This window comes from Panulirus ornatus, chromosome 35 (genome assembly GCF_036320965.1).
Source record: "Panulirus ornatus isolate Po-2019 chromosome 35, ASM3632096v1, whole genome shotgun sequence".
NCBI lineage: Eukaryota > Metazoa > Arthropoda > Malacostraca > Decapoda > Palinuridae > Panulirus > Panulirus ornatus.
The window spans coordinates 3,595,001-3,620,722 of NC_092258.1; the positions used below are offsets into that span (position 1 = coordinate 3,595,001).

The 25,722-nt window shown below is 46.8% G+C and overlaps 1 protein-coding gene across 4 annotated transcripts in view; it reads right to left on the reverse strand.

Annotated features, from left to right (window-relative positions):
• The window catches only part of dati (zinc finger protein datilografo), an 804,480-nt gene that overhangs the window by 637,509 nt on the left and 141,249 nt on the right, over positions 1-25,722 (reverse strand). Inside the window, exon 1 of one of the 4 annotated variants that reach the window (XM_071682894.1) lies at positions 3,189-4,643. The exons of the other annotated variants lie outside the window; for them this stretch is intronic. Coding sequence (XP_071538995.1) covers positions 3,189-3,317 — 129 coding nt within the window. The 5' untranslated portion in view covers positions 3,318-4,643. Of the gene's footprint in view, positions 1-3,188; positions 4,644-25,722 lie in introns of those variants that run through there. 4 annotated transcript variants of the gene reach the window in all.

The window sequence follows — 25,722 nt, forward strand, 5'->3', positions numbered from 1 at the left end:
GGAAGAGTGAAGAACCAAAAAGCAGCCGCTAATGAGCCACGACCCTAATTTTGCCTTCGTAACCAGTCGTTACCTCCACATAATTGGAAGTCTGCCGTGTACTTTACGTTCATATATCGACAATACTCTATTTTCCAGAGTGATTCAGGGCTCTGCTGCCTTATTCTATCCTGGAACTAAGAAAGAAAAAACAGAATGGAAAACTTACGCATGCTTAAAAGGGGAAAATGGAAAAAGGAAAGTCATTAGCAATTCACTAATATCCGGGCGACAATCCTGTACCTTCACGACGTAACTAGGTTCATGAGTTTACCTTAACATCCCAGCTCAGATGGTTTACATCAGTACGTGGTTACAGTACACCCAGGAACGATTACTGCACTTGTGGATCTACTGAATGAACGATGCAGTGGTATGGGCTAATCGTAACACATGCTCATAACTATAAACCAAATTATATATGCAAATATACATATATGTATATATATATATATATATATATATATATATATATATATATATATATATATATATATATATATATGAAACTCTTTCACCAAAGGTTGGTATATGAAGCTTAAAACCTTTGGCCTGGGATCTATTGGTGTACAGCACGTTGTTAAATCGCCCGGACACACACTATTGATAAGGTTAAGACTAAGGGATTATACTTCAGAGATAGACAGAAGCTCTAGCCTTCACATGAACCAGCGTGTGTGTGTGTGTGTGTGTGTGTGTGTGTGTGTGTGTGTGTTCGTGTGTGTTCACACGTTTGTGTGTGTTATGGTGGAAAGGTTTGTAAAACGGGCTGTAGTGTTCTGTATTTGCTGGAGCTTACAAGTGTGTGGGGATGGTGAATCCCGGTTGAACAATGTGTGTAAGGACTAAGGATGTGTGTAAGGCTGCTGAGAGAGTTTGGGTGAGGAGGTTATGTACTTAATCGCTTAAGCTGCGACGGTTATGACATGAGGTCAGTGTATTAAGGGAGTGTCTGACAATGGTGTATGAGGTCAATGTATATATATATATATATATATATATATATATATATATATATATATATATATATATATATATATATATATATATGCGAGGGCAATATATGAGGGCGGGGTACGTGGGAAACATCTAGGAACAGTGCTGTATCAATGCAATACATGAGGTCAGTGTATGAAGGCTGTGTCTACGATCGGTGTATGAAGGCAGTATAACAAATGTATTAGGTAGTGTCTCGGGAGGGCATGCGAGGACAGTTTTCAGAGGCAGTGTGAGGACATTGCCAGCAGACGGTGTATGAATGCAACGTACACTGTAAACGGACAGTATATTACGAAGTATGAGAGCAGTATAGGAAAAAGGTCCTTGAGGACAATACATATAAAAGGTATAAAAGGCTTGACGTCAAAGGACAAGTATGAGGGCAGCACAATACAGTGATGTGAGAGGACTCCAATATGAGGACGATACAAGGGGAACGTTTAATGAGGAGATATGATGGTGGTGAACGAAGAGAGTATGACCATGTATAAAGACAATACATGGAGTGTATATGAGGACATTATATGGAAAGTATGAGGAGATTGTACGAGAACAATATAAGGACAGTATGAGGAGAGAATATGAGGACATCATATGAACAGCGTGAGAACGCTGTATGAGTACAGTATACGGAGAGTATGATGATGGTGTATAGAACATCATACAAAGATAGTATGTTCGTGGGGGCAGTTTACGAAGACAGTATATAAGGAAGTATGTGGGTAACGTATAAGGAAAGGTAAATAAGGACAATATTGTTAAATGAATACGAAGTTTGATGCATGCGAACGGTGTATGATGACTGGAAAAGAAAACAGTTTGAAGACAGTGTATGAAGGCAGTATAGATGGATTAGGGTGGCGTACATGGACAGTATACACGCAATATGAAAGTGGTAAATGACGACAGTGTATGAGGGTGGTATATAAGGACGATATTGGGATAGTTTAATTAGATGGTGTATGAGAGAAGCATGAGGGTCGTGTATGAGACAGTGTGTACATACAGTATAAGTAAGTATTCAAAGGCAGTATGAAACGGTTTTTACGGACATTATGAAGGAGGTCACAAGACGATGTATGATGGACCGTACACAACATATGTATGACAGTAGCCATGAGTACAGTGTATGGAAAGTATGATTGTGCATGAGTATGGTGTACTGAAAGCATGAGAGTAGTGCATGAGTACGGTGTACTGAAAGTAAGAGAGCAGTGTATTACAACGATGAATGAGGACATTAAATGACGGTGTAAGGACCATGTTTGTTGACGGTATGAGACAGTGTGTGGATGGTGCAAGGGGACATTACACAAAGAAACATCCTTATATACTGTCCTTATACTGTCATATCATGTCCTCATACTGCTGCATGCTGACCTCATACACCATTCTCATATCGTCACATACTACTACATTATGCCCTCTCATTGTTTGATACTGTCGTCATACTGTCACACACTGTCCTCATACAACAACCTCATAACTGCCCTCATACACCATCCACTTACACTATTTGAATACTGACTGAGTTACAATTCTCATAAACGGTTTGCAGCTCACATAACCAACTGACTACAGTATGAGGACAGTGCATGAAGTGTATGAGGACGGTGTACGGAGTATGAAGTGTACGAGGTAAGTATGATGATAGTAAACGAGAACAATAGAGAAGGACAGTATGAAGGCAGTGTATGAGGGCAGTAGATGATAAGGTCAGTGCGAGCTTTGTGTTTGAAGACTGCTTATGAGGGCAGTTTATACAGTCAGTATGAGTAATAAGTGGGGGACAGTGTGACGGCAGCTTACGAGGAAAGTATCACCTCAGGGGAGATGCTGAATGGGGAAACCATACCAGGACTCTGTAATACTGTCAGAGTAGAAATGGAAGAGTACGAAGAGCTTCTGAAAGCATAATAGGATACCGCATGTCAGTAGTAATGGGAGAGCGTATAAGGGTACGGCATGAGTAGTGGTTATGAGGCGGTGTCTCACACTGATTATAAGAGGTTCAAGCATCACATATGGGGAACTGAGCAGGCAGACCCGTCCTGTCCCCTTGGTCCGTCTTAAGTAGGGACAAGAGATGCCCGCCCGCAGCGCACAAGAGGTGGGCTAACGTGTAAAGCTAGTGTCACGGAGATAGTTACCATGGGAGGCGGAGGAGCCTGGTGGAACCTGAGGAAGTCTGGGAGGTGGCCCGGGTAGTGGTGGTGGTGGTGGTGGTGATGGGCGTGGGCGTGGGTGTGGGCGGGGGGCGTGCCCGCCCAGTCGCCCATTAGGCAAATCCATTTTGCTCTTTGGCTATGGTGGGCGGTGTTGGTTTGGTGTGGGTGGAGGGCAAAGCAGGTGGAGGGTAGGTTGAGGTCAGGGCAGGTGATGAAGAGCGAGGAAAGTGGATGGGTGGAGAGCAGGAAGTCGACTGCAGGGCATGTGGTGGAGGGAGTGTAACGGGCGGTCAGGGGGGGGGGGGGCGGCAAGACAGGTGCTGAAGGGCAAGGCAGATGATGGTAAGGAGGCAGGACAGCTGGCGGAGGGGGCAGGACAGGTGGTGGAGGGGACAGGGCAGCTGGTGGAGGGAGTAGGACAGGTGGCAGAGGGAGCAGGACAGGAGGGGCTGGTGTCTAGTATTGCATCATCACAGTGTCCACCAAGGGCTGTGTTAAGCTGCGTCGCTGCTGCTGCTGCTGGGACTGGGGCCTGCTAACTCCCATACAGGAGGTCTTCTAGATCAGGGGAGGGACTGTGACTGGGTGGGTGTGGAAGTGCTGGAGGCCGGGGCGTTCTCCTGGTGGGGTACGAGAAGGTGGCCACCACCACCACCACCATCACCCTCAGGTGGAGCCCAAGATCACGACGGCCCAGGGGCGCCAAGTGAGCGGGGTAGGGCGTTCCTGGTCTGCGGAGGCGGCGGTAGCAGCAGGGCGTGTACGCCACACGCCCAGTATCAGCCGCGGGCACTCCGTTCTACACGCCCGTTTCCTCCTGCTTGCCTGGGTACCCTACGTGCCACCCTACTGCTACTGCTTCTGCTGGGGGGACGACGGCGGCGTCGTCGTGCACGCTACTGCAGGAAGTCCCGAGACACGAGAGCCTGGCTACGAACGACAAGTTCACAAGCACGACACACAAAGATCACACAAGCACCGCGAGCAGTGCGGCAGACACGGCGCCCGCAGCAAAAATACCTCGTGGCCTGACGTTTTTGAGAGTCGTGCCGTGATAAATACTCGTGATTTTTACTAGAAACTGTTACCTAATTGTCGGTAGTGATCAGGCGTTAGGAGCGAGGGTGGCCCCAGGCCCCGAGGAGGGGTCGTGGGCCGCCCAGCCTTGGTCTGACCAGGTGGGCCCTGGTCAGTGGTTACTAAGGTGAGGATCCCGGCAGGATAGCACCGGTCAGGGCTGGCGTCCCACCCCCACAATCCCCCACACGGGATGCTAACCTCTGAAACGAGACGAGTGCATGTGAAAAGTGTATGCCCGGGTGCATGCCCCTCGCCGCTCTCTTGTGGGGCAGCACCTACCGGGTCCTCCCGAGCTGCCCCCAGTCACTCTCTGCTTGCTGCCCCGCGCCCCTGCGGCTCCTGCCCCGCTGCTTTCCAAACCCAACAGCCCACCACCACCGCCGCCACCACCACCACCACTCGCTCCAGACTTCCTCCCGTACCCAGGCCACCGCCAGCCTACGCCACAATGATGACGAGCCCACAATGAGGGTAGACAAAAACTGGTAGAGGTGGTTACGATACGGGGTGGGTGGTGGTGGTGGTGGTAGTGGTGGTAGTGGTGGTGGTGGTGCAGGGGCGGCCGCTATCAGTGTGGCAGCCAGCCGCCTGCACTGCACCTCAAAACCCGCGCTCAAGAACATCACCACGGGGAAGATCCACACGTCTCCTGCTCTAAGGCACGGCGGGAGGACGCCCTCGCCAGCCAGAGGCCCCTCGCGGTCATGCTACACACCCTTCTCTAACCCAGGGAGTATCTTGTTAACTTATCCTGTACTGCAGTTAGTGGCGGAAGACGTGTTAAGATGGGTAAGGGGGAGGAAGATGATGCAGAAGAGGGAGCAGGAAGGGGGGAGGAGGAGGCCGAGCGAAGGGTGTGTGTGGTGCGTGTGGCGGCGGCCGCGGTTGGTGGTGTTGACCCCAGCCAGAGTGTGTGACAGTGGCCGGGAGCGGCGGGATATGGGCGTACGGGCGGCATGGAGGCGTCATGGGGTGTGAAGTACGCTCTCTCTATCTGTGAATGAAACCCGCCTGGCGTAGGTGGTGGCGGTGGACTTGCGCAGTTTACCATATGGTTGCTGGTTCGTGTCTTGGTGGCCGCGACCCCAAGACTCACCTACCGCTCCTTCCCCTGCCGCTGCCCGCAACGCCAGACGGAATGAGGCAAAGAAAGAAAAAAATAAGGAAACTGATTAATTTAATCCACGACAAAAACAGTAAAATGAAACGCCGTCTCGAGAGAGAGCGAGAGCGAGAGAGAGAGAAGGGGGGAAAAAATGCAACGTACCAATGTAACTCAAATGAATTTATACAATACTAACTTCCGAGGCAACAACTCCAGAAACTGGGAGAGTTTCTGCCATCAAGAAATTGCACCCCACAGTTCCATAATAATATTCCATCAGAGTCATCGAAAGTGCAGTTAAAACTCCCCCAAGTCAAAAACTAGCGTAATCTTTCTCGTAGCATCGCGCATCGGGCAGCCTCTCCCGCTGCTCCTCCTCTCCCCCACCCCCCGCCAATCTCCTCTCCCCCCAAACTCCACCCCTCCCACAACTCCCGTGTCCCCGCCCCTTTAACCCCCCCCGCAAACTTAGTCTCCGCCCCCCCGCCTCCCGATCTCCGTCTCCCTCAGACTCCGCCCCTCGATATCCCCCCCAACTCTTGTCCCCCCTCCCCCACGGACCTCCCGGTGCAACTGTTGCTTCGAGCAGGGCTGCCAACCCTTCGCCTCACGCCCAAGGGAGGCGGGCAAGGCAGGCTGCTGCTCAAGACAACAAGCCACCGCCTCGCCCGCTTACATTCCCACTGAAACGGCAGTTCTCGCACTCCTAACCTCTCCAACTCCTTTCGTAAGGCAGTGAGGAGGTAAGATGATAATCATCCTCCTCTTCCCTACCCCTAGAATTCCCTCTCCTCCATGGAAACTCCCAAAACTGTGTCCATTAATCGCCGTCTTCGAGTGTGTGCCAGCGCTTACATCCTGCCTTGCCGCTGTCCAGCAGCACAGAAGACTACGGGAGAGGATACCTATGACGTCGACCGACTTCAGCGGTATAGCGAAAATCGCCGCCTCAGCAGAACACTTCCTGAAACGGCCCCTAGAAGCTAGCAAAACCACCCTCCGACGACCGCAACCTAATCCCGTTTTAGGGCAAGATGCAACACGACCCTTGTGATCAAGACGATGCGATCCCTTGACCACGGCTGCTCGATGCTTGCGTATGATGGCGCCCCCCGAACATTCGACTTCACCTGTGAGGGGGTCACGCCGAGGGCCAGGCCCTTGTCATATGCAAGGGACGTTCCGTCGTACTTGATCAAGGGTTCTCACCCGTCGTGCGACAAGGGTTCGTAGCGCCGTGCTCGAGTATCATACCGCCGTGCTTAAGGGTCGTTCGTACCGCCGTGCTTAAGGGTCGTTCGTACCGCCGTGCTTAAGAGCCGGTCGTGCTGCTGTGTTCAAGGGTTTTCATCGCCGTGTTCCTAAGGGGGTTCGAACGACTGCATGGGTTAACGGCTGCATCGGAGGGAGGGAGGGAGGGAGATGACGGTAGGGGAGGAGGGGTTAGCTTGGGGTGTACAGCAACACATCACCTGTTCTGTAATGTACAGTACCGCAGGCGGCTTGCCGGACACCCCACTCGGTGAGAGGTGCACTGACTGACACGATCCAATCCTTTACGAATGCGAGAAACTGATGATTGGCGAACAACTGTGTAATGCTGGTGTGTGTTGAATCTAAAATTGTGAACGCTGCCACACTAATGTGTGTGTGTGTGTGTGTGTGTGTGTGTGTGAGACAGAGGTGTGTGTGCATGTGTGAGACACGGAAAGACGAATTTTCGATGATTTCATCGTTTTAATCCTTCCTTCGTTATAACCACACGCGCTGCACTACGGTAATAATTTCCTTCTCATTGCTGATGATCACGACGCGCGTGGTCCACAATACGCCGATCTATACCGGGTAGGCTGAAAGGAGAGGGGTTACGTGTTTATTGAGCTGGCGAACGAGAACCGCAAGCTGCTAGGAGTGTCGCTGGGTGGGCGGCGGGGCCGATGTCAGGAAAACAACAAGAGGCTGGGGTCGGTACAACCCAGGAACAACAAACTCCAACACCATTAGCCGTGTGTCTGTGTGTGTGTGTGAACAGATTATGGACTTAGTCCTTCAACGCCCGTCGCCATCCACCTCTATAAAGAAAAGTCCCGTTGTTACCCACAACCTTTCTGAAGGCTTCTGCAACCCGAAGGCTGCGCTACTTCCAGCAGCAGGGAAATGTAGACTCCTTTGGAGCGAGATCTCTGATGAGACTGTGCTCCCTGTGATGCAGCCTCGCCAGAGGTGACCTTTCGACTCGCGATTTACAATGTTGGGGACTGATGGTGGTCACGTAATCACACCGCGTGGTGGTACTGTCGTGACATAGGGCCGTACCGTCGTCCAAAGGGCCACAGCGTCGTCTACGGGGCCGTACCGTCGTACGCAGGGACGTATCATCGTGTTCAAGAGGTCGAGGAATGATTTAGACCAAAACAATGCGCGAAATCTTTAAAATCCAAAAGTCATCAAGACTTGGACCTGAGGGTAAAACTATGAGCTCGTAAACCCTTAGACAGAGTGTAGAGACAACCCCCTGACAACGAAAAACTTACAGGGTTCTTCAGAGACTCTGTACGTAGAGCTGATCATCTACGTATGTACAGTGACCGGGACACTGCGGAGTCAGGTGCTATATACATGGACGGCAAACGACCGGTCTCCAGTGTATAGAGGGAGGAAGGCAGGTAGGGTGGCGGAGGCCAAGAGAAAACCTGGTTATGATGCGAGTAAACACATGAGGAAACCGCAATAGGCCTCTTCAGGCCCGTTCAAGGGCCTGCACATATTATACACAATATACAACTCAGATCAAAACTGTTCAAGTTCTTTGCGATGATTGTATCATTTGACAGTTTATTTCATTCGTCTGCATCCCATGCTTTCCAAGTAATACTTCTCTACATCTCTCTTTTAGGTCTATTCTACTGTAAAAAGCAGTTCGTAGTTCTCCCATAATCATCTTACTTCAAATACCTATCTTTATCCTACACTTTACTCAACCCCTTCATCTAATTCCATTGCTTCCACCATCATCAACCTTCAACTTACATCTAAAGAGATTTCATGAGTCTGATGGGTCTTATCCGCATCTACAATAAACATATTTGACAGTATTCATTTTCTCGTTCTTCTGTGTATGCCATGATGACACAGGTTTTATATCAATTCTGTTGCACGGTGGCTGAAACAGGAAATCATAATCTAAGTGAAGTCAGGCCAGACCTAGATAATCTAAGCGAGGTCTAGCTGGAGTTAGGTAATCTAGGTGAGGAATATCTGCAGCGAGATGAAAGATGAATCTCGCAGACCTGTTACTCAAGCTTACAAAGCACAAACAGTATGTTTTTGTTTCGTTATGCACATCAATAACCTGTTGTCTTGGTCTTAAATCTTCGCCACCTATCACTTCTAGATCCTCTTCATTTATCTTTTCATTAATTTCCCCTAAGAGGAGTTTGTATCTAATACTCCTCTTAGCCTTTCCCGTATCTATCATTTAACATTTTTCCACATTAATCTTTATAATGTCACTTTTTCGTCAGTTTTAATGGTTGGTTTACGGCGCTCGTACAGAGAAATGGTCAATACTGATATGAAGACATTTATTTATCCTACCTCCGTGTTGTCAACAGGTTTACGTAATCTGTTGTCATTTCTATATCCAATTCGTTCTTGTAAATTACGAATAACAGAGGACCCGAGAACTGACCTCTAAAGAAACCCGCTTGAGACTTAAATCCCAGTTCAAATTTTGACATCATCACTGCTAGTTCTCTGCTATCTATATGCTATCCTTGCGTCGCTTTGGTTAACGAACTTCTCCAATTTCACGTGTTTCAACTGTCTTCAATTAGTCTTTCGTGAGGAGCCGAGTCGAAAGCCTTTCTAAAAATCCAGGTAAATACCATCCTATTCCCTCACTCACGATCCGTCGCCTCACAAACACCTCTGAGAAGAATGACAGTGGATTAAATATGAACACCCTTTGGTGGAGCAATGTTGTGACATTAATTAAACTGCGTTTTTCTTTTTTCTTTATTTCATTTCTAGGTGAATACGAACTGCATTTTCTATTGCTGCCACTGGTGATCTTCCCAGTATTTGAAGTCAAAGTAACTGATCCATAAAGAGAAGCAGGTGACCCCATCTCTCCTCCTCTTCTCCTCCCTCCCCTTGTCCCCTTATCTTTATTGAACACCGACACACTGCTGGCGATCCTCAAACATCTGGTGCCGGGCACTCGATCTTGCCCGAGTTTATTATACACATTAGCTAATGGAATACTAAGCCTCTTTCTACAGGTTCTTTTGAGACTCCGACGTAAATCATGACAAGGGCCCGCGGAACTAACTGCTCAGGTCCAACCTATCGCTCTGTATCACAATGAATTTCTTTCGTCTCGCGATCTATATAAATGAACTATTTCACTTGCTTCGCAGATGTACGCCCTCGCAACGGACTACTGCTTGAAATATTTTTTCAGGAGTAAAATGTCTCTTAATCCTCGTTCGTTGTGTCTCGAACTCCTCCTAATGTTAAGGTTAGGGTGGCGATACGGGATGGTGTAAATGCAGAGGCATGCCTGGGGGGGCCACATGTGGTCCTTGGGCAAAACAATTAGGTTTACATTCCTCTTAACACGATTTACCACTTAGGAGACTATGTTATGTATACCGCTGTAAACTTGGGCAGCGAAGGCATGCTGACCATACCTCGTTTTGGTATTACTTCACACCACATCACGAGGCACTCTGAGCACGGCGGTGCACGCGGGTGCGATCCATGAGCACGGCGGTGCACGCGGGTACGACCCACGAGCACGACGGTGCGACTTCAGTGACCCTTGACCGCGAGAGTATGAGGTCCTGGCTCATAAGCTTATCCTTAAGAAGACAAGTCAAAGGTCAGGTACTCGTACCGTTGACCTCGGCCGTCGAACACTGAAGCCGAAAGGCTTTCGTAACGTACTGTTGTTTGCAACCAACATCGCTGCCGCAAAAGGCAAAACTCCTTTGAGTCAGCAATACAATTTGGAACCCATACAGAAATACGGGTTTTGCAAACCCAGGTCAGTCTGGCTCGGAGACGCGGTGAAGTATCTCCACAATACCGAACAAAAGATTCAGTCCACAGTATCATAAGAGTGTCCAGCCATTGCTACTGGCCAGGTATCGTCTTAAATTCGATGTCACATCGGCAGAAAATCTGTGATAGTCTGTTTTGGCCCTCACTTCGTTCGCTGTCTTATCAACGTAGACATCCTCAGCGGCGCCCCTTGCATCAATATATGCCATTTCCAGGTAGTGCCCCTTACATCCAGGCTAGTCAGTCTGTTAATAATTTCATTCTGGTCGCTTTCCATAAAGTGATTTCATACGGTCACACTGCGCTTGCTGTATCCCGTTTCTCGTACCATTATCACACTCATATCTAAATCATATCTTTATTACCATCACACTTAAGATAATTTCTGTTACTTCAGTCGCGCTGTGACCATTTCTCTCTCCTATCACAGTATGATAGTCTCTCCGTCCCGTCACACTAACGTCAGCTCCGTTACTACCCCTCACCCTAATACTAACTCCTAATCACCACAATAAATCATATTCCTCTTATCACTATCACACTGACATCTTTCGAATAAAACCCTCACACTAGCATCACTCTTCCTACCACCACATTAACATTAAAATCTGTCGCTACTGTTAACATCATCTCTGTCTCATTGCCATACCATTAACATCATTATCTCTCACTGCCATACCATTAACATCATTATCTCTCACTGCCATACCATTAACATCATCATCTCTCACTGCTATACCATTAACATCATCATCTCTCACTGCTATACCATTAAAATCATCTCTCACTACCGTAACACAACATCAATGTCTTTCTTACTACCATTCCATAAACATCAGCATCTCTCTCATTACCGTATCATAAACATCTGCATCTCTCACACCATCATTTCATAAACATCAACATCTTTCTCGCTACCGCTCCATTAGCATCAACGCCTCCATCGGCCACATCACCATCACCAACATCACTCGTCTCTCCTTATCATCGTTTCCCTCACGAGTTAACTCATTATCTTTGTCTCTGATTGCATCATCCATTTCGAAGAGTTAGATCATCAGGAATAAATGCCTTCGAGTCCCTCCTACGCATCTACAGCTCAAGTCTCGTGTGGCAAAGCGAAATATGGACCTCAACGTCAATACATGTGATACAGATAGATAGATATAGATAAATCAACAGATAGATAGATAGATAGATATGTAGATAGACTGATTGATTGATAGACAGCAAGATAAACAGATAGATATTTCTCATGCCTATTTTCTGCTTCCCGCGTTAGCGAAGTAGCGTCAGGAACAGATAATTGAGTCTTTGAGGATAATCCTCGTGTGGCCTCTTGTGTTCCTTCGCTTGAAAAACAATTTCACAAGAGGGAGGATTTCCAGCCCACGGCTCCATGTCCTCTTCGTTACTTCCTCCGACATGCTGGAGATACGTGGGCAGTAGTTTGATTTCATATACATATATATATATATATATATATATATATATATATATATATATATATATATATATATATATATATATATATATATCCGAGTCAGGACAGGCAGCAATGGGTAATATGCACAAAGTAATAATACAGTATGGATACAGGTATACAAGATACAGTACAATCTACGTACACATAGAAGATATGAACAGGGGAAGCAAAAACACTTACAGGCACAAACATACACATCAGCACAAAAAAAACAGACATACAGAGACACAGACATAGATACAAACATGTCCACCTCTCTCTCCCTCTCTCTCTCTCTCTCTCTCTCTCTCTCTCTCTCTCTCTCTCTCTCTCTCACTCACTCTCACACACACACACACACACACACATACACACAGTACAAGTGAAACAGCAGACCTGCATTGCCTTGACGCCGGCCAACTACGGTCTTGGGCGGGCAGTACAAAAGAGGGGGGGGGGGGGGGGAAGTAGGGAGGGAAGGGGAGGAGGGGGGTGATGGTGGGGGAGATTAGAACAGACAAAAATCACCCTTAGACACAATGAAACATTTTATGCCAGGTATTCAGAAAAGCTTGACTCTGCCTCCTTGTTCTCCTAACGTTTTAAAACAACTGTTCTGAAATAAAAGAAAAAGAAAAGAGTTGTCTTCGAAAAGAGAATCAACCGGCGGTTCTTTCATATTAGGCCTGCATTGCCCTCTCCCCCCAACCCTGCACCAAACCCTCAGTTAACCCTCTCTCTCTCTCTCTCTCTCTCTCTCTCTCTCTCTCTCTCTCTCTCTCTCTCTCTCTCTCTCTCTCTCTCTCTCTATCGCCAAACCCTCAGCCGCCCTCCCCCCTTCTCTCTCTCTCTCTCTCTCTCTCCCCTCCAAGCCCCTCAGCTTCCCTTCACTCCCTTCCCCCCACCCCCATCCCCCCGGCCCAAACCCTAAGCCCTCCTTCCCCCTTCCAATTGTGCCCTTCGAGTTTCCAGACCCAGACTGGACCAAAGGTGAGCAAAAAGAAGCTCGGATAAAACTCGTGTGAGCGGAGTGCATCTGTGTCTGCTGAATGAGAGGCTTACAAAGGTAAGCGGCGCTGACCTCGCCTCACTAACACACGGAGGGTCACAGCTTTTGACCTCTCTCCGCTCACCTCTGACCTGCCACTCAACCCCGCAGCAGCAGCAGCAGCAGCAGCGTCGTTCCTAAGCACACGACACCCTATAAAAGACAGCGACTTATTCCAAGTATCTCTTTTAATTTTCGGGAGCACCTTTTTCGACGCCTTATCATGGAAGAGTCACGACTGTGAATGGGTTCCCCAAGAACGGAGATGTTCGATGCTTAAACAGCGAACAGTCTCGTTCTACACAACCCAGGGAAGTAGAAGTTTCGATCCCCCTCTTTACTTCAGGATGTGTATACAAACATTTCTACTCTAGCTTCCTCACGACATCATAGAATGGCCAATGAGGATGGAGAGTCACCTTGAGATCTCGGGCTGTCATCCCGTTCGATTGTTTTGAAGTGTAATTACGCCCATTTCTCATCTTACCTGAGCACCTTCGTCTCCACACAACCATTTTCGATGCCAATAAACAAATCCCCTTAAAGAGCATCAAGCCTAACAAATGAATTTGTAAGAAATTCGTGTTTCCGTTGGGCAATTTTTTTTTTCTGAAAAACGAAATATAAATATCTAATAAAAGTATAAAAAAAAAAGTCTCAATAGTTTCTTCAGAATTCGTTAAGAAAGGAAACTCGAATACCGACTTTCTTTTTCCCCATTTTTTTTCTCTTTTTGAATGAATAGGACAGGAAATTTCTTCTTTCTCAAAGTCTTTTCTGAGAACAAACACAGACACACACACACACACACACACACACACACGCACACACACGAGGAAAGTGTTTCACGTATTCTTTTTTTGTGTGTGTGTGTTTTTCCACATTGTGCTGCGTTTTGTGTTCTCTCGCAACACAGGTCTCGACCGGGGCCGGCTGTGTGAAATAATTCTTTCTGCGCGTTACGGCCAAGCCTCCAGTGTCCATGACCGGCCAAGAGGGCTAAAAGACACGCTCGTGCTCTGGCCATCGTCACGTGCACGTGAAGCGCTCAAGATTAAGAAAACACGTGAAACTGAACGCCGTAATCAGGGGCACCAGCTCCTACGGGAGGATGAACAGTTGAGCTACCTGTGTACCGACTGCCGCGGCCGGGATTCGAACCCGGGCGATCCGTGAATGCGCTCGGGTCATTAACGCTGCGACCAGCCATTCCTTGCATTCACGCAATACGTTGCCAGATATACATACACAATACTGTGCCTTTATAACCTTTCACAACCTAACACTCTCCTGCTGCCACAACTGCCAATGGTTTCTCGACTTTTTTTTCTTTTCCAATGTCTGAGGCCACCCGCCCTCGTCTCGTTTATCATGTTTCGCATCATCCCACTCATCCCACATTTGCTACAGTCGCGGCGTCTCTATCCCATCCCTATCCACATTTCGCGACACCCTATCCCACATTTGCCATGCTCCGGGCCATCCCTATCCCTATACCTGTTACATTTCGTTGCACATACACACCATGATTACCATATTCGTCACATTTCGCAGCGCCCTTCTACTCTATCATATTCCTCAAACTTTATTTCTAATTCTTGAGGACAATAATCGCATTTTCTTGATTCATAAAGCTGGTTTACAGGACTATCATTTGGTTCGACTATTACATAATGAGACAAAAAAAAAACTCAGTTTCTACTATAATGTAGAAGAAAAAAAATAGGTCACTACCCTACGATGATCATGTCAGTCAATTACACATGACTGGTAGACAGAATGCATGTCAACGAATGAGGCATATTTAGTTTCACCCCCCGTCCGTTCCTGGCGCTACCTCGCTAACGCCGGAAACGGCGAACAGGCATGGAAAATGAAGAGAAATTTATATCGACTTACAGAAATTTATAGCAAATTCATCTCATGATTATAGAGAAACGAGCTAACAGTGCTTAACGCTGGTTACACAACCCGTTCACTTACTTAGAACAACAGCATTCAAATTAATAATCCAACGGGAAAATTTAGAATTTGAATTCCGGGAAGAAAATAATGATGATGATGATGATGATGATGATGACTGAAAAAAAGAAGAAAAGAAATAAAGAATTAAAGTACGACATGATAAAGGAGACAGACGTAAAAAAAAATGAAAGCAAGAAGAAGAAAGTATTATTGTCATGGTACATCAATTAATTAAACATTAAAGATATGAACGCCCAACTAATTTATCAAACATCTATTCTAATTCATTTATCACTGCAGACTGAAATCATATATATATATATATATATATATATATATATATATATATATATATATATATATATATATATATATATATATATATATGTCGTTACAACAGACTGAACAGGAAAACTAAAAGACGAGTAGAAAAAGTTTAGAAATAATGTAGATGAACACAGTATATCTAAATACGCAAAATTCCAAGCCTAGAATCTTTTCAAAAATGGGAACGTACAATGGGAGGATACAGTTACGTATGATAATACAAAATGACTTACAGAATGAGTGTAACACTGCATCTATGAGAATAATCTATGACGAATCACTCGTAAAGTTCAGCACAGCTACCATAGTTAGCACAGTGAATCCCTTGAGGGAATTCCGCTATAGTTAGCACAGTGAATCCCTCGAGGGAACTCCGCTATAGTTAGCAAAGTGAATCCCTCGAGGGAATTCCGCTATAGTTAGCACGGCGAATCACTCAAAAGAAATTCGAGCAGTCAGAAGGGCGAGTCACTCAGAGAATTTACCGGATTTACCGTGGCAAATAAGTCAGTAAATTTAGCACAGTTTAAGTATACAAGGGATTAACAAATTTTGCTTTTTAATTGCGCCTTTTTAATATCTTTATTACTGTATAGTTTGACCATGTTTTTTCCTTTACTATTCTTGCCTTTCTATGTATGACTTCTCAGTTCAGACAGGCGAAAATGGGTTTCCCACACACACTCACACACACACACACAAACAAGCTCACACAAACCTATAAACAGAAACAGATAAACAGACACAGACACGTACACACAAGCAAACACAGAAACAAAGAAAGCATAACAGATAGACACACCCACATACCTTCATGCAAACATACAAGGAAAACTTATAGACATATATAGAAAAAACAAGACCACATACACATGGACATAGAAAGTCAACCATATCCCACCTAATACACACAAACACACCAACACACCGACACGTAAAGAACAAACACAACCTAGATAACAAGAACAAACAAACACAACCTAGATAACAAGAACAAACAAACATGAGAGCTAGCCAAGCCACGTCATGTGAGGACAAGCGAACCTAACCTAACTTACAAAATATAAACAAACAAAAAACAGAAATCATGAGCCACACAGGTCCAAACAAATAAACACCTCATTGACAAACAAAAACAGGAACACCTTGATAAGATAAAAAAAAAAAACTAGCAAGAAACTCTACTAAAACGAAGAATAAAAACACACAAAAACAGTCGCAAAAGTAAAGGCGAAAGGAGAAAGAAAGAAAAAAAAAAAAGGCCAGGAATGGACATACAGAGAATAAACCACAAATGCACAACAAACACAGAAGAAAATCCCGTCATGGTAGTGCAACAGGCAAACAAGCGCTCCCCAAACACCAGAACAATCCCCCAGCACATCTCGACACAAACACAAGCAAATCCCGTCAGACAAACACATGCAGACAAGCAACCCTAACACCAAACCAGCAAGCAGGGCGAGGGGTCTGTGACGGAGGTCGGGTAAGTAGGGTTGGGGGGTTTGTGTGTCACACACACACACACACACACACACACACACACACAAAACATCTCCCATGTTCTGTAATTGGAACGAAACCTATTTTTTTTTCACGCATTTCGTGTGTGTGTGTGTGTGTGAGAGAGAGAGAGAGAGAGAGAGAGAGAGAGAGAGAGAGAGAGAGAGAGAGAGAGAGAGAGAGAGCTGGAGGTCGTAAGGATAAAGAGAAGAGAAGAGATAAAAAAAACAAAGAAAACAGCTCCGGAATATCGGACAGATTGCCCACCCCCTCCCCCCCCCAAAAAAAAGGAGGCTGACCAGTGCCAGCGGACGCAGGCAAGTCTGGCTCCTCTCTAGATCCTCGAGGTTATGTGGAGGACCGGGAGCGACCCGCACCACCACTGAGTTAAGATCGAGGGGCGGGAGACGGTGGGCGTTCGACTGGTTCAGCAACAGCATGGAATCGATTGCATATATAAACTCCCAACGATGGGACGGACGGACGCACGGACGGACGGGCCCAGGAAATTGGAGCGAACCTGGGCTTGAAAGGGGCAAGAGAGAGAGAGAGAGAGAGAGAGAGAGAGAGAGAGAGAGAGAGAGAGAGAGAGAGAGAGAGAGAATGGGAGGGCCTAAGCTGGTGACGGCGCGGTTGCGAGTAAAGATAAGCTTGTTCAAGGAGTCGGTTTGCCCGATACGCCCTAGCTTTGGGTCAGGTGATTAAGCTTGTTCTGTGGAGCCGTGGACGGATGAGGAGCCGCGGGCACACATGCACCGTGTTTCTGCTGGTCGTAGTTTGACTTTATGCTGCTGCCTTGAGGTAGTCATCATGTATCGCTCTTTCCTTCGCCGTTGGACGTAGCTGGACCATCTACCCTTTCATGGGTTGCGCCTGGACCACACGTTGTTATAACTGCCGTGGTTGCACGATACATAGCGGTACTGGTTGTGGCTGGACGATACATCTATTCGTTTCGTCACAGATGAGCGACAGACCTCGTCTATTAGTCACTGTTGGACGAAATGATCGTCCAACCGATCTAAGCTGGACAGTACACTCTTACGTCAGCCATCGTATCAGTCGTACAGCCGGACGGTACGACTATCGTATCAATCGTGTAGCCGGACGGTACGACTATCGTATCAATCGTATAGCCAGACGATACGACTCATGTATAAAAGGCCTGCATATACGAAAATCGCTGTAGGACGACCCGCTACAATGCTCCATCACTCATCACCGAAGCATCCAGCTCTATCATCCTTCTCGAGATGATACATCTGAGTCCTCCTTCTTTCCTATCCTTCTTACTTCATCCAATTGTGGTTGCGAGACAAGGAAGGAGGAAAACAGGAGAGCCGCCCGGCCTTAGCTGAGACGACCAGCTGGGCGAACTTCTCCCTAGCGGAAAAGCTGTGAATAATTAACACACATTCCCTTAAGCGATGAGAGCAATGCGGATTCCCCATTGGAGAGAGAGAGAGAGAGTAAGCGAGGGAGAGTGAGAGGCGGGTCCAATCAATAATTATACACAACACTGCCGGGCCAAAGCCATGCACTGCAAGAATGATTATGTATGAGGGAGGGGTAAAAATCAACCATGATTATGCATGACAAAAAAAAATCAACCATGATTATGCATTAGGGGAAAAAAAAAAAGATATAATAATTCTCCCCTTGAAAAATAAAACTGAAAACGTAATGACGGTTATACAACTGCGATGTGACTTTGCCGTATGTTTAGCCGCTATAATTGACGTGATTGGCTAATAAACTGCAAACGCATGATTACCCCGAATGAAATTATTTATAATCTGACATGTTAATAAGTTACTGAACCACGGCCGAACTCGCTTAAAAGTTACTGATAATAACACGGGCCGGGTCTATCATGGCCCTGTACAACTGACACGGGAGGTGACTGATGGGAGGGAGGGCAATATTTCTGAGGTCACACTCCATCAGACGGAAAATCAGGAGGAACTGTGTGACACCTGAATATCGTACGTCAAAATATTCATCCCTTTCATTCGGCTATTTGGTGGATAATCACATAAATATATATATATATATATATACATATAGTCCGGCAATATATATATATATATATATATATATATATATATATATATATATATATATACATATAGTCCGGCAATATATATATATATATATAGTTTTTCTCCACCAGGAGCACTCATGAAGGATGCATTCGGGCCAACAACCAGTCTGCCACTCCTTAATACTTGAGATGAAATCAAGAGATAAGGTATTAACAGTATGTCACAGAGGGGGAACTTGAGTACTGCGCGATTGTCGACAGCTTGTCCAACACTGAGGGAAACACATCTACACCCGTGTTGCGTGGGGGGGGGGGGGGGTGATGTGCTGCGTTGCAAGTGTGTGTGTGTGTGTGTGTGTGTGTGTGTGTGTGTGTTCTAATTACGTCTATGTGCTATGCTGATATGTGCGCTCATTGCATAGGCTTACTGTTCGCGCGGCGTGAATCTTAAAACATCCCCCCTCCCATCTCCCCGTCTTCTCTACCACACCTAACTTGACCGGCCGGGATTAAGGAGAGAGAGAGAGAGAGAGAGAGAGAGAGAGAGAGAGAGAGAGAGAGAGAGAGAGAGAGAGAGAGAGAGAGAGAGAGAGAGAGAGTCGAGCAAGTGGTAGGTAAGGTATGTTAAAATGTCCCAGGAGTCTACGAGGGAGGCCGAGTTTGGGAACCCTGCACACCACAGATGGTCATGATGACTTGTGTGGTGGTGGCAGTGGTGGTGGCAGGACAGGACGGCAAACACCACATCCATCGTGGTTGGTTCTTGGTCGGCCAGGGAGAATCCTTTGGTTAGTTCTGTTTGTCGTGGATAGGACTGAAGGCCTCTGGTTAGTCTTGTCTAGCCATGAAAGGGTCGACTTACTCACCGGTGAGGCGAGGATATAGTTCGCTCTGCCTCACAACCAGCTCGAAATGAGTGAGTAAACCACACTGCACGTATCGCTGGCACTCCTCCAGTCCTAGCCACTGTTGTGTGAGGCAGCTGTCTCAGTGTGAGGTGAGAGAACCATGTGGGTCACGACCCACGACGACGAAGCTGACCACCATCCACGACCCTCATCCCACTAAAACACGACCGCCACACGATCCTTAACCCACGAGAACATGGCCCATCTTTTTTCCCACCACTAGAACACGACCCTGGCCCACAGAGAAGAAAAAAATGATAACTCTTACGAACCACATACGACACCAACAGGCAAACACGACCCTAACCCACCAAGAACGACCTTCACTTACCTACTGCGAGGACCATCCACCATAAAACGACCCCTTAACCATCCTCGTCCACCAAACATGACACACACTCTCCAGCCAGAGACCCCTAATCATCAAGCATGACCTCCTCTCCCCTCCCTCTAAACACTCCCTCGACTCTCCCTTCTCCCTGCCTCCCACCGCCTATGCATGTAGGTGCTACACGAGCATTACGGATCAGCTGACTGTTTCCGCCCGCGGCAGGTTAAGCCGATTAACCCTTTATAACACGAACGACGAGGAGTGCCATTTGGGCCATGACCTCCCTAGCTCCACCACCACACCAACACCACCACCAGCCTCACCCTTCTATCCTTCCCCAGGTCCGGATACCTGAACATACATTGTACACTCAAGTGTCTTACAACCACGCAACAGCACCTCGTGTGGGTGTGGACAGGCGTGATAAACCTATACAACCACCACTGGCCCTCTCACTGCGAGTTGTGTATACAGGCATTCAAATGAATAACCTTGTGTACCAACCCTGCAGAAAGAGAGAGAGAGAGAGAGAGAGAGAGAGATAGATAGAGAGAGAGAGAGAGAGAGAGAGAGAGAGAGAGAGAGAGAGAGAGAGAGAGAGAGAGAGAGAGAGAGAGAGAACCACCGCACTTATGAGACACACGCCCCCTGAAAGGTGCCAGGCAAACAGCCGGCAGGAGAGCCCGTTAGCCAGCCATACAGCCAGTTAACCAGTCCAGCGAGCAAGCAGGCAGACCGACACACAACCAAGGAGGTCTTACCCCCCCCCCATCAGTATCAACATGTGCCACGATCAGTGTGTGTGTGTGTGTGTGTGTGTGTGTGTGTGTGTGTGTGTGTGTGGCTCTCTCCTTAACATCAAAGTGGAGAATCCTCCCTTAATGAAGCATTTTTCTCCCCTCTGTTGAGAGGCAGGTGGGCGCCAACAGAGGGCACACTCTCCTGCAGGAGGAGGTGTCCCTCGAGATGCTCACAAGAACCTGGGGGGGGGAGGGGTTTCGCTGACAAGAGGTGCTTCAAGGTCAGGGGCTTGAGATCGTCCTGCGGTTCAGTTGGTCCGTGGCGAGAGAGAGAGAGAGAGAGAGAGAGAGAGAGAGAGAGAGAGAGAGAGAGAGAGAGAGAGAGAGAGAGAGAGGAGGAGGGAGAAGGACAGACAGATGTGGTAATGATGGTAGAGGTGGTGTGGCAGATGGGGAGACAAGATGGTATACTGACGAGCAATATACCATCACCCGGTTATCGTTTTCCATAACAGTGTGATTTCAGGTTTTCTGATCTCCCGGGGGTCCGAGACAAAACGTCTGTGAAGAAAAAAGAATAAATAATACATGGCTCAAGAATGAAGACTAGGAGATCAATGCACGATAATCTAATCTTAACAGAAAATCTAAGACAGTAAGATGTGCGGCGAGCACTACGCGCAACCCGTCCCTATTGATACAATCTGATCGAAGGTGCTTGTAGGTAAGTAGGCACTCTTATTCTCTCTCTCTCTCTCTCTCTCTCTCTCTCTCTCTCTCTCTCTCTCTCTCTCTCTCTCTCTCTACCAACCTATCCATCCATCCATCCATCTATCTATCCATCTATCTATCTATCTATCGATCTATTTTTGTATTTATTCATCTAACTCTCCTTTGCGGGCATAAATCACGAAACTTCGTATGAACGCTGGAAAAAAAAAGAAACACGCCGAACACGCCACCAGTATGAGATTCCTTGGGAATCCAGACAGGCGTCTTCCAGAAGCAAGCAGCACTTAGTTGTACGCCACAAAATATTCAGAAAGTCTTCATCAGTACCGAAATAAAAAAAAGAGAAAAGAGGAAATGGAAAAAAAAAAGACACAATTTACCTTGAGTTCTATCCCCGACACGCGTAAATCACTTACAATCCACAGATGGCACATGTAAAATAATTTACATCTCGGCTTTGCAATTCACACTGCAGGTGTTCCTGAAATTATACAACGCTTCCCAAATTTTCAACCGCCGCTCACTTTTTCATTCACAAACAAGACTCTTGAAATAGTATGTACAAGTTTCTTTTTTTTTTTTATCTTTCATCTTTTTTCTTGGGGTTGTCATGCGGTGTGAGGTACGCATGTGGAGGGCGCTACGGTGCAGTGTGAGCAGTGGCGGGTGAGGGACAGGATGAAGGGTGAGAAGGATGGTGTGTCAAGAGACAGTGAGATGGTAGTGTGAAGGGTGAGAAGGGGGATGTACCAGAGGTAATGTGAAGGGTAAGGGCGGTATTTTGAAATGTTGGGGGGGGGGGGGCAGTAAAGGGTGAGGGTGTTAACGTTGGTAGAGGGGCGAAGGGTGAGAAGGGCGGCATGTCAGAGAGGGTGGAGGGTGAAGGTTCGAGGGCGAGGAATCGAGCATGGTGGGTGTGGGTGGAAGGATAGAGTGTGGAAGGAGGAGGAGGAAGAGGAGGAGGAGGAGGATGAAGGGTGAGCCGTGAGCGTGTGGTTCAGCACCAGAGGACGCTGAGGTATCCTTCAGGAGCCCCGGCGTCGCTCCCTAATCACCATCATCCAGATCACTTTTATCCCAAGAGGTGTTCATCGCTCTTGACTACCTGTCCGTGAACCCGTGACCTCTCCTGCCCTCCGCCATGCCGTCTCCTCAACCCACGACATTCAAGGGCAGAGAGCCCGCAGCTACAGGTCATTTACTGTCGAACTAGAATTACCTTCGGGATTTTTGCTTGGGGGCCGAGAGGCTCCGCGTTCGCTTGTTGCGACGGGTATAATGGCTGGCGCTGACACCGCTTTACTGTTGCTGCCGCTGCTGCTGTGGGAGGCTCTGTCGATCCTGCTGGAGACCTGCTAGAGGAGAGAGTGATGGAGATACTGTCGGAGACAACAGCCAGGGAAGGTGCAAAAGGATGACGGAAATGCAGCTGGAGAAACTCCTTGTGTATGTGAAGTTGGAGGAACCGACGGAGACGCTGCTGGAGAAGAGACACAGGACTTCAGACGAGTCTAAAACCGCTCCTGAAGACACGCTGGAGAAGGCGTTCGTTGACAGCTTAGGGCTGCGACTGCTGCTGTTCTTGCTTGCGTCTTGAGGAAGGGCGTCACGGGCATGGAAGAAGTCGCTCCATCACACACACACACACACACACACACACACACACACACACACGTGTGTGTGTGTGTGACCCAGAAACACATACGATATCAACATCCCTCATTAATCATTTTATCTTGCCCAGTATCGCCCCTGTTACCGAGAGATTATTAATCTGTATTATCAACCTGCTCTATATTCCCGACTGCTCTCTTTTCTGTGGGCTAGAGCGCAGTAGCCTGACTGTTTGTAGGGGGCGCTGCTGGCGAAGGGGGAGTTTGATGCTAACACAGGTCGAGGTAATCTATGTGGGGTTATGAGCGGCTGACTTGACATCAAATGTGAGGAAGCAAAGAGCAAATGCGCGGAAAAGTTTCGTAATCTATCTATCTATCTATCTATATATCTATATATATATATATATATATATATATATATATATATATCACATTACCTAGTGCAAACACGTCACTGGCGGCCTTTCCGTCAAGCGGCGATGCACACTCTTCAACGCAAGGCCAGCCAAGCACGCACGCAAGCACTCTTATCTTCCCTATTTCATCAAGGTTCCACCTTTATCTGCATCCACTCAGCCTCACGCGTGGCCACTAGCCACACTTGAAACACGAAGTCCAAAAAGTTCTGGACCTTCTTCGTGAAGGTCTTTTCCAAGTACTGAGGGACCAACAGGCGATGAAATTTCAGGGCCTGGTCCACAAGCACCCCTAGATCATCTTCCACAGCGAAAATGACCTGTGTGGCCCTTTGACCACGCTCTCGTGGGTCAGGTCGAAGAAGGCCAGGTCATCGAGCCGAAGGGCGGTGCCGTCGCGCCCATGCAGAACTGTACCGTCGTGCTCAAAGGATGTCGTACCGTCGTACTACAAGAATCGTGACGTCGGGCGTGAGAGGGTAATCGTACCGTCGTCTTCAGATAAGGAGCCGCCGTGCCCAATGTGGGTGCACATGACAGCTCATTCATCTAAGAAACTTCAAATTCAAAGACGTTCCTCCTCCACACGTCCCTCCCTACCTCCTACCGTCCTTTTGAATTTGAATGTTTCATTCCTTCCTAGAGCCCCCACTCCTCCCCCCCACCCCACCGCCACCTCTCCAAATCTAAATCTAAAACCCATCCATCACCATCAACACCACCACCACCCTCCCTCCCTCCCTCCATCTTTACTCCCCCTAACGCCGACCCCCAACCCACACCCGCGCCCCGTGACTCGAACGGGCACATATAAAACTACCATGCAGACGATTACCTTGGGCGTAACCGGCAAGGAGAGGAAATTGCCCAGTCCTCTTCCGTGGAAAAATATGGGAGAGAGAGAGAGAGAGAGAGAGAGAGAGAGAGAGAGAGAGAGAGAGAGAGAGAGAGAGAGAGAGAAAGAGGGAGAGGTTGGGAATCCTCGGCACGGTACCATACGATACGAATTACACGTTAACCAAAAGAAGAAAGAATGAGAAAAAGGAAAAAAAAAAAAAAAGCGGGCACTTAAATCCAGCTCACATACAAAAGAAAACGGGAAATGGCCGGAAAACTCGCCGTCCGGATATTAAAGAAAGCGGAAAATCGCCGGAAGTGTCACCGCTTGGATATTAACTCACCGTTTAATCACAGTGAAAGAGTATGTTGCATGACTTGAGCACTGTGTTCCACCATGCGAAAAAAAACAAAACAAAAAAAGATAAAAACGCACTGCAATATGCGGGAGCATGACTCGTCCACGAAAAAAAAAAGATATTCCATGACCGTAAGATTTTATTCTATATCCACGATAATAAAAAGGGACATAAGACTCCTACCTTATGCTGTTACAAGTGCCTAATGGCCGGAAGACCAGGTCACCCGACGATGAATCGCCACAGAGGTGTATTATCTGATGTATGAATACATTTTAGCAAGCACCGATCAGGGCAAGCAAGCATGAATATGTACAAGTGTATGTATGACTGTATGTATGTGTGTGTACGTATACGTATATATATGTGTATATGTTGGTATGTATATGTATATATATGTTGATATGTAAATGTATGTATATGTACTTGTATGGGCGTTTATGTTTATAGATATATGTGTGTATATGAGTGGATGGGCCGTTCTTCGCCTGTTTCCTGGCGCTACCTCGCAGATGCGGGAAACTGCTATCAACAATAAATATAATGAATACATATATATATATATATATATATATATATATATATATATATATATATATATATATATATATATATACATATATACGTATGACGAAACATATAGAGTCTATAACACAGATACTCGAAGCTTGCGTAGATCATTTCTATACCACACGTCTATAAATTCCATTATCATTATCGTTATTATTTACACACCAGTGGGTTGTCTTCGTTCATCAAGAGCAAGGGAACAATACGCCAATGCAATCTGTATGTGATCGCCTCATTACGGCGCACCTAACTCGTATAATCGTATTGTATTAAATTCCACAATAATATTCCTTAATTACGTCAATATACTTTAATGAATTACATTCTGATATACTGTCTGAATGTTACCACCATATTTAATGAGTTCATTAATGAGTTCTTAAATTACGCTTACATATCGTAA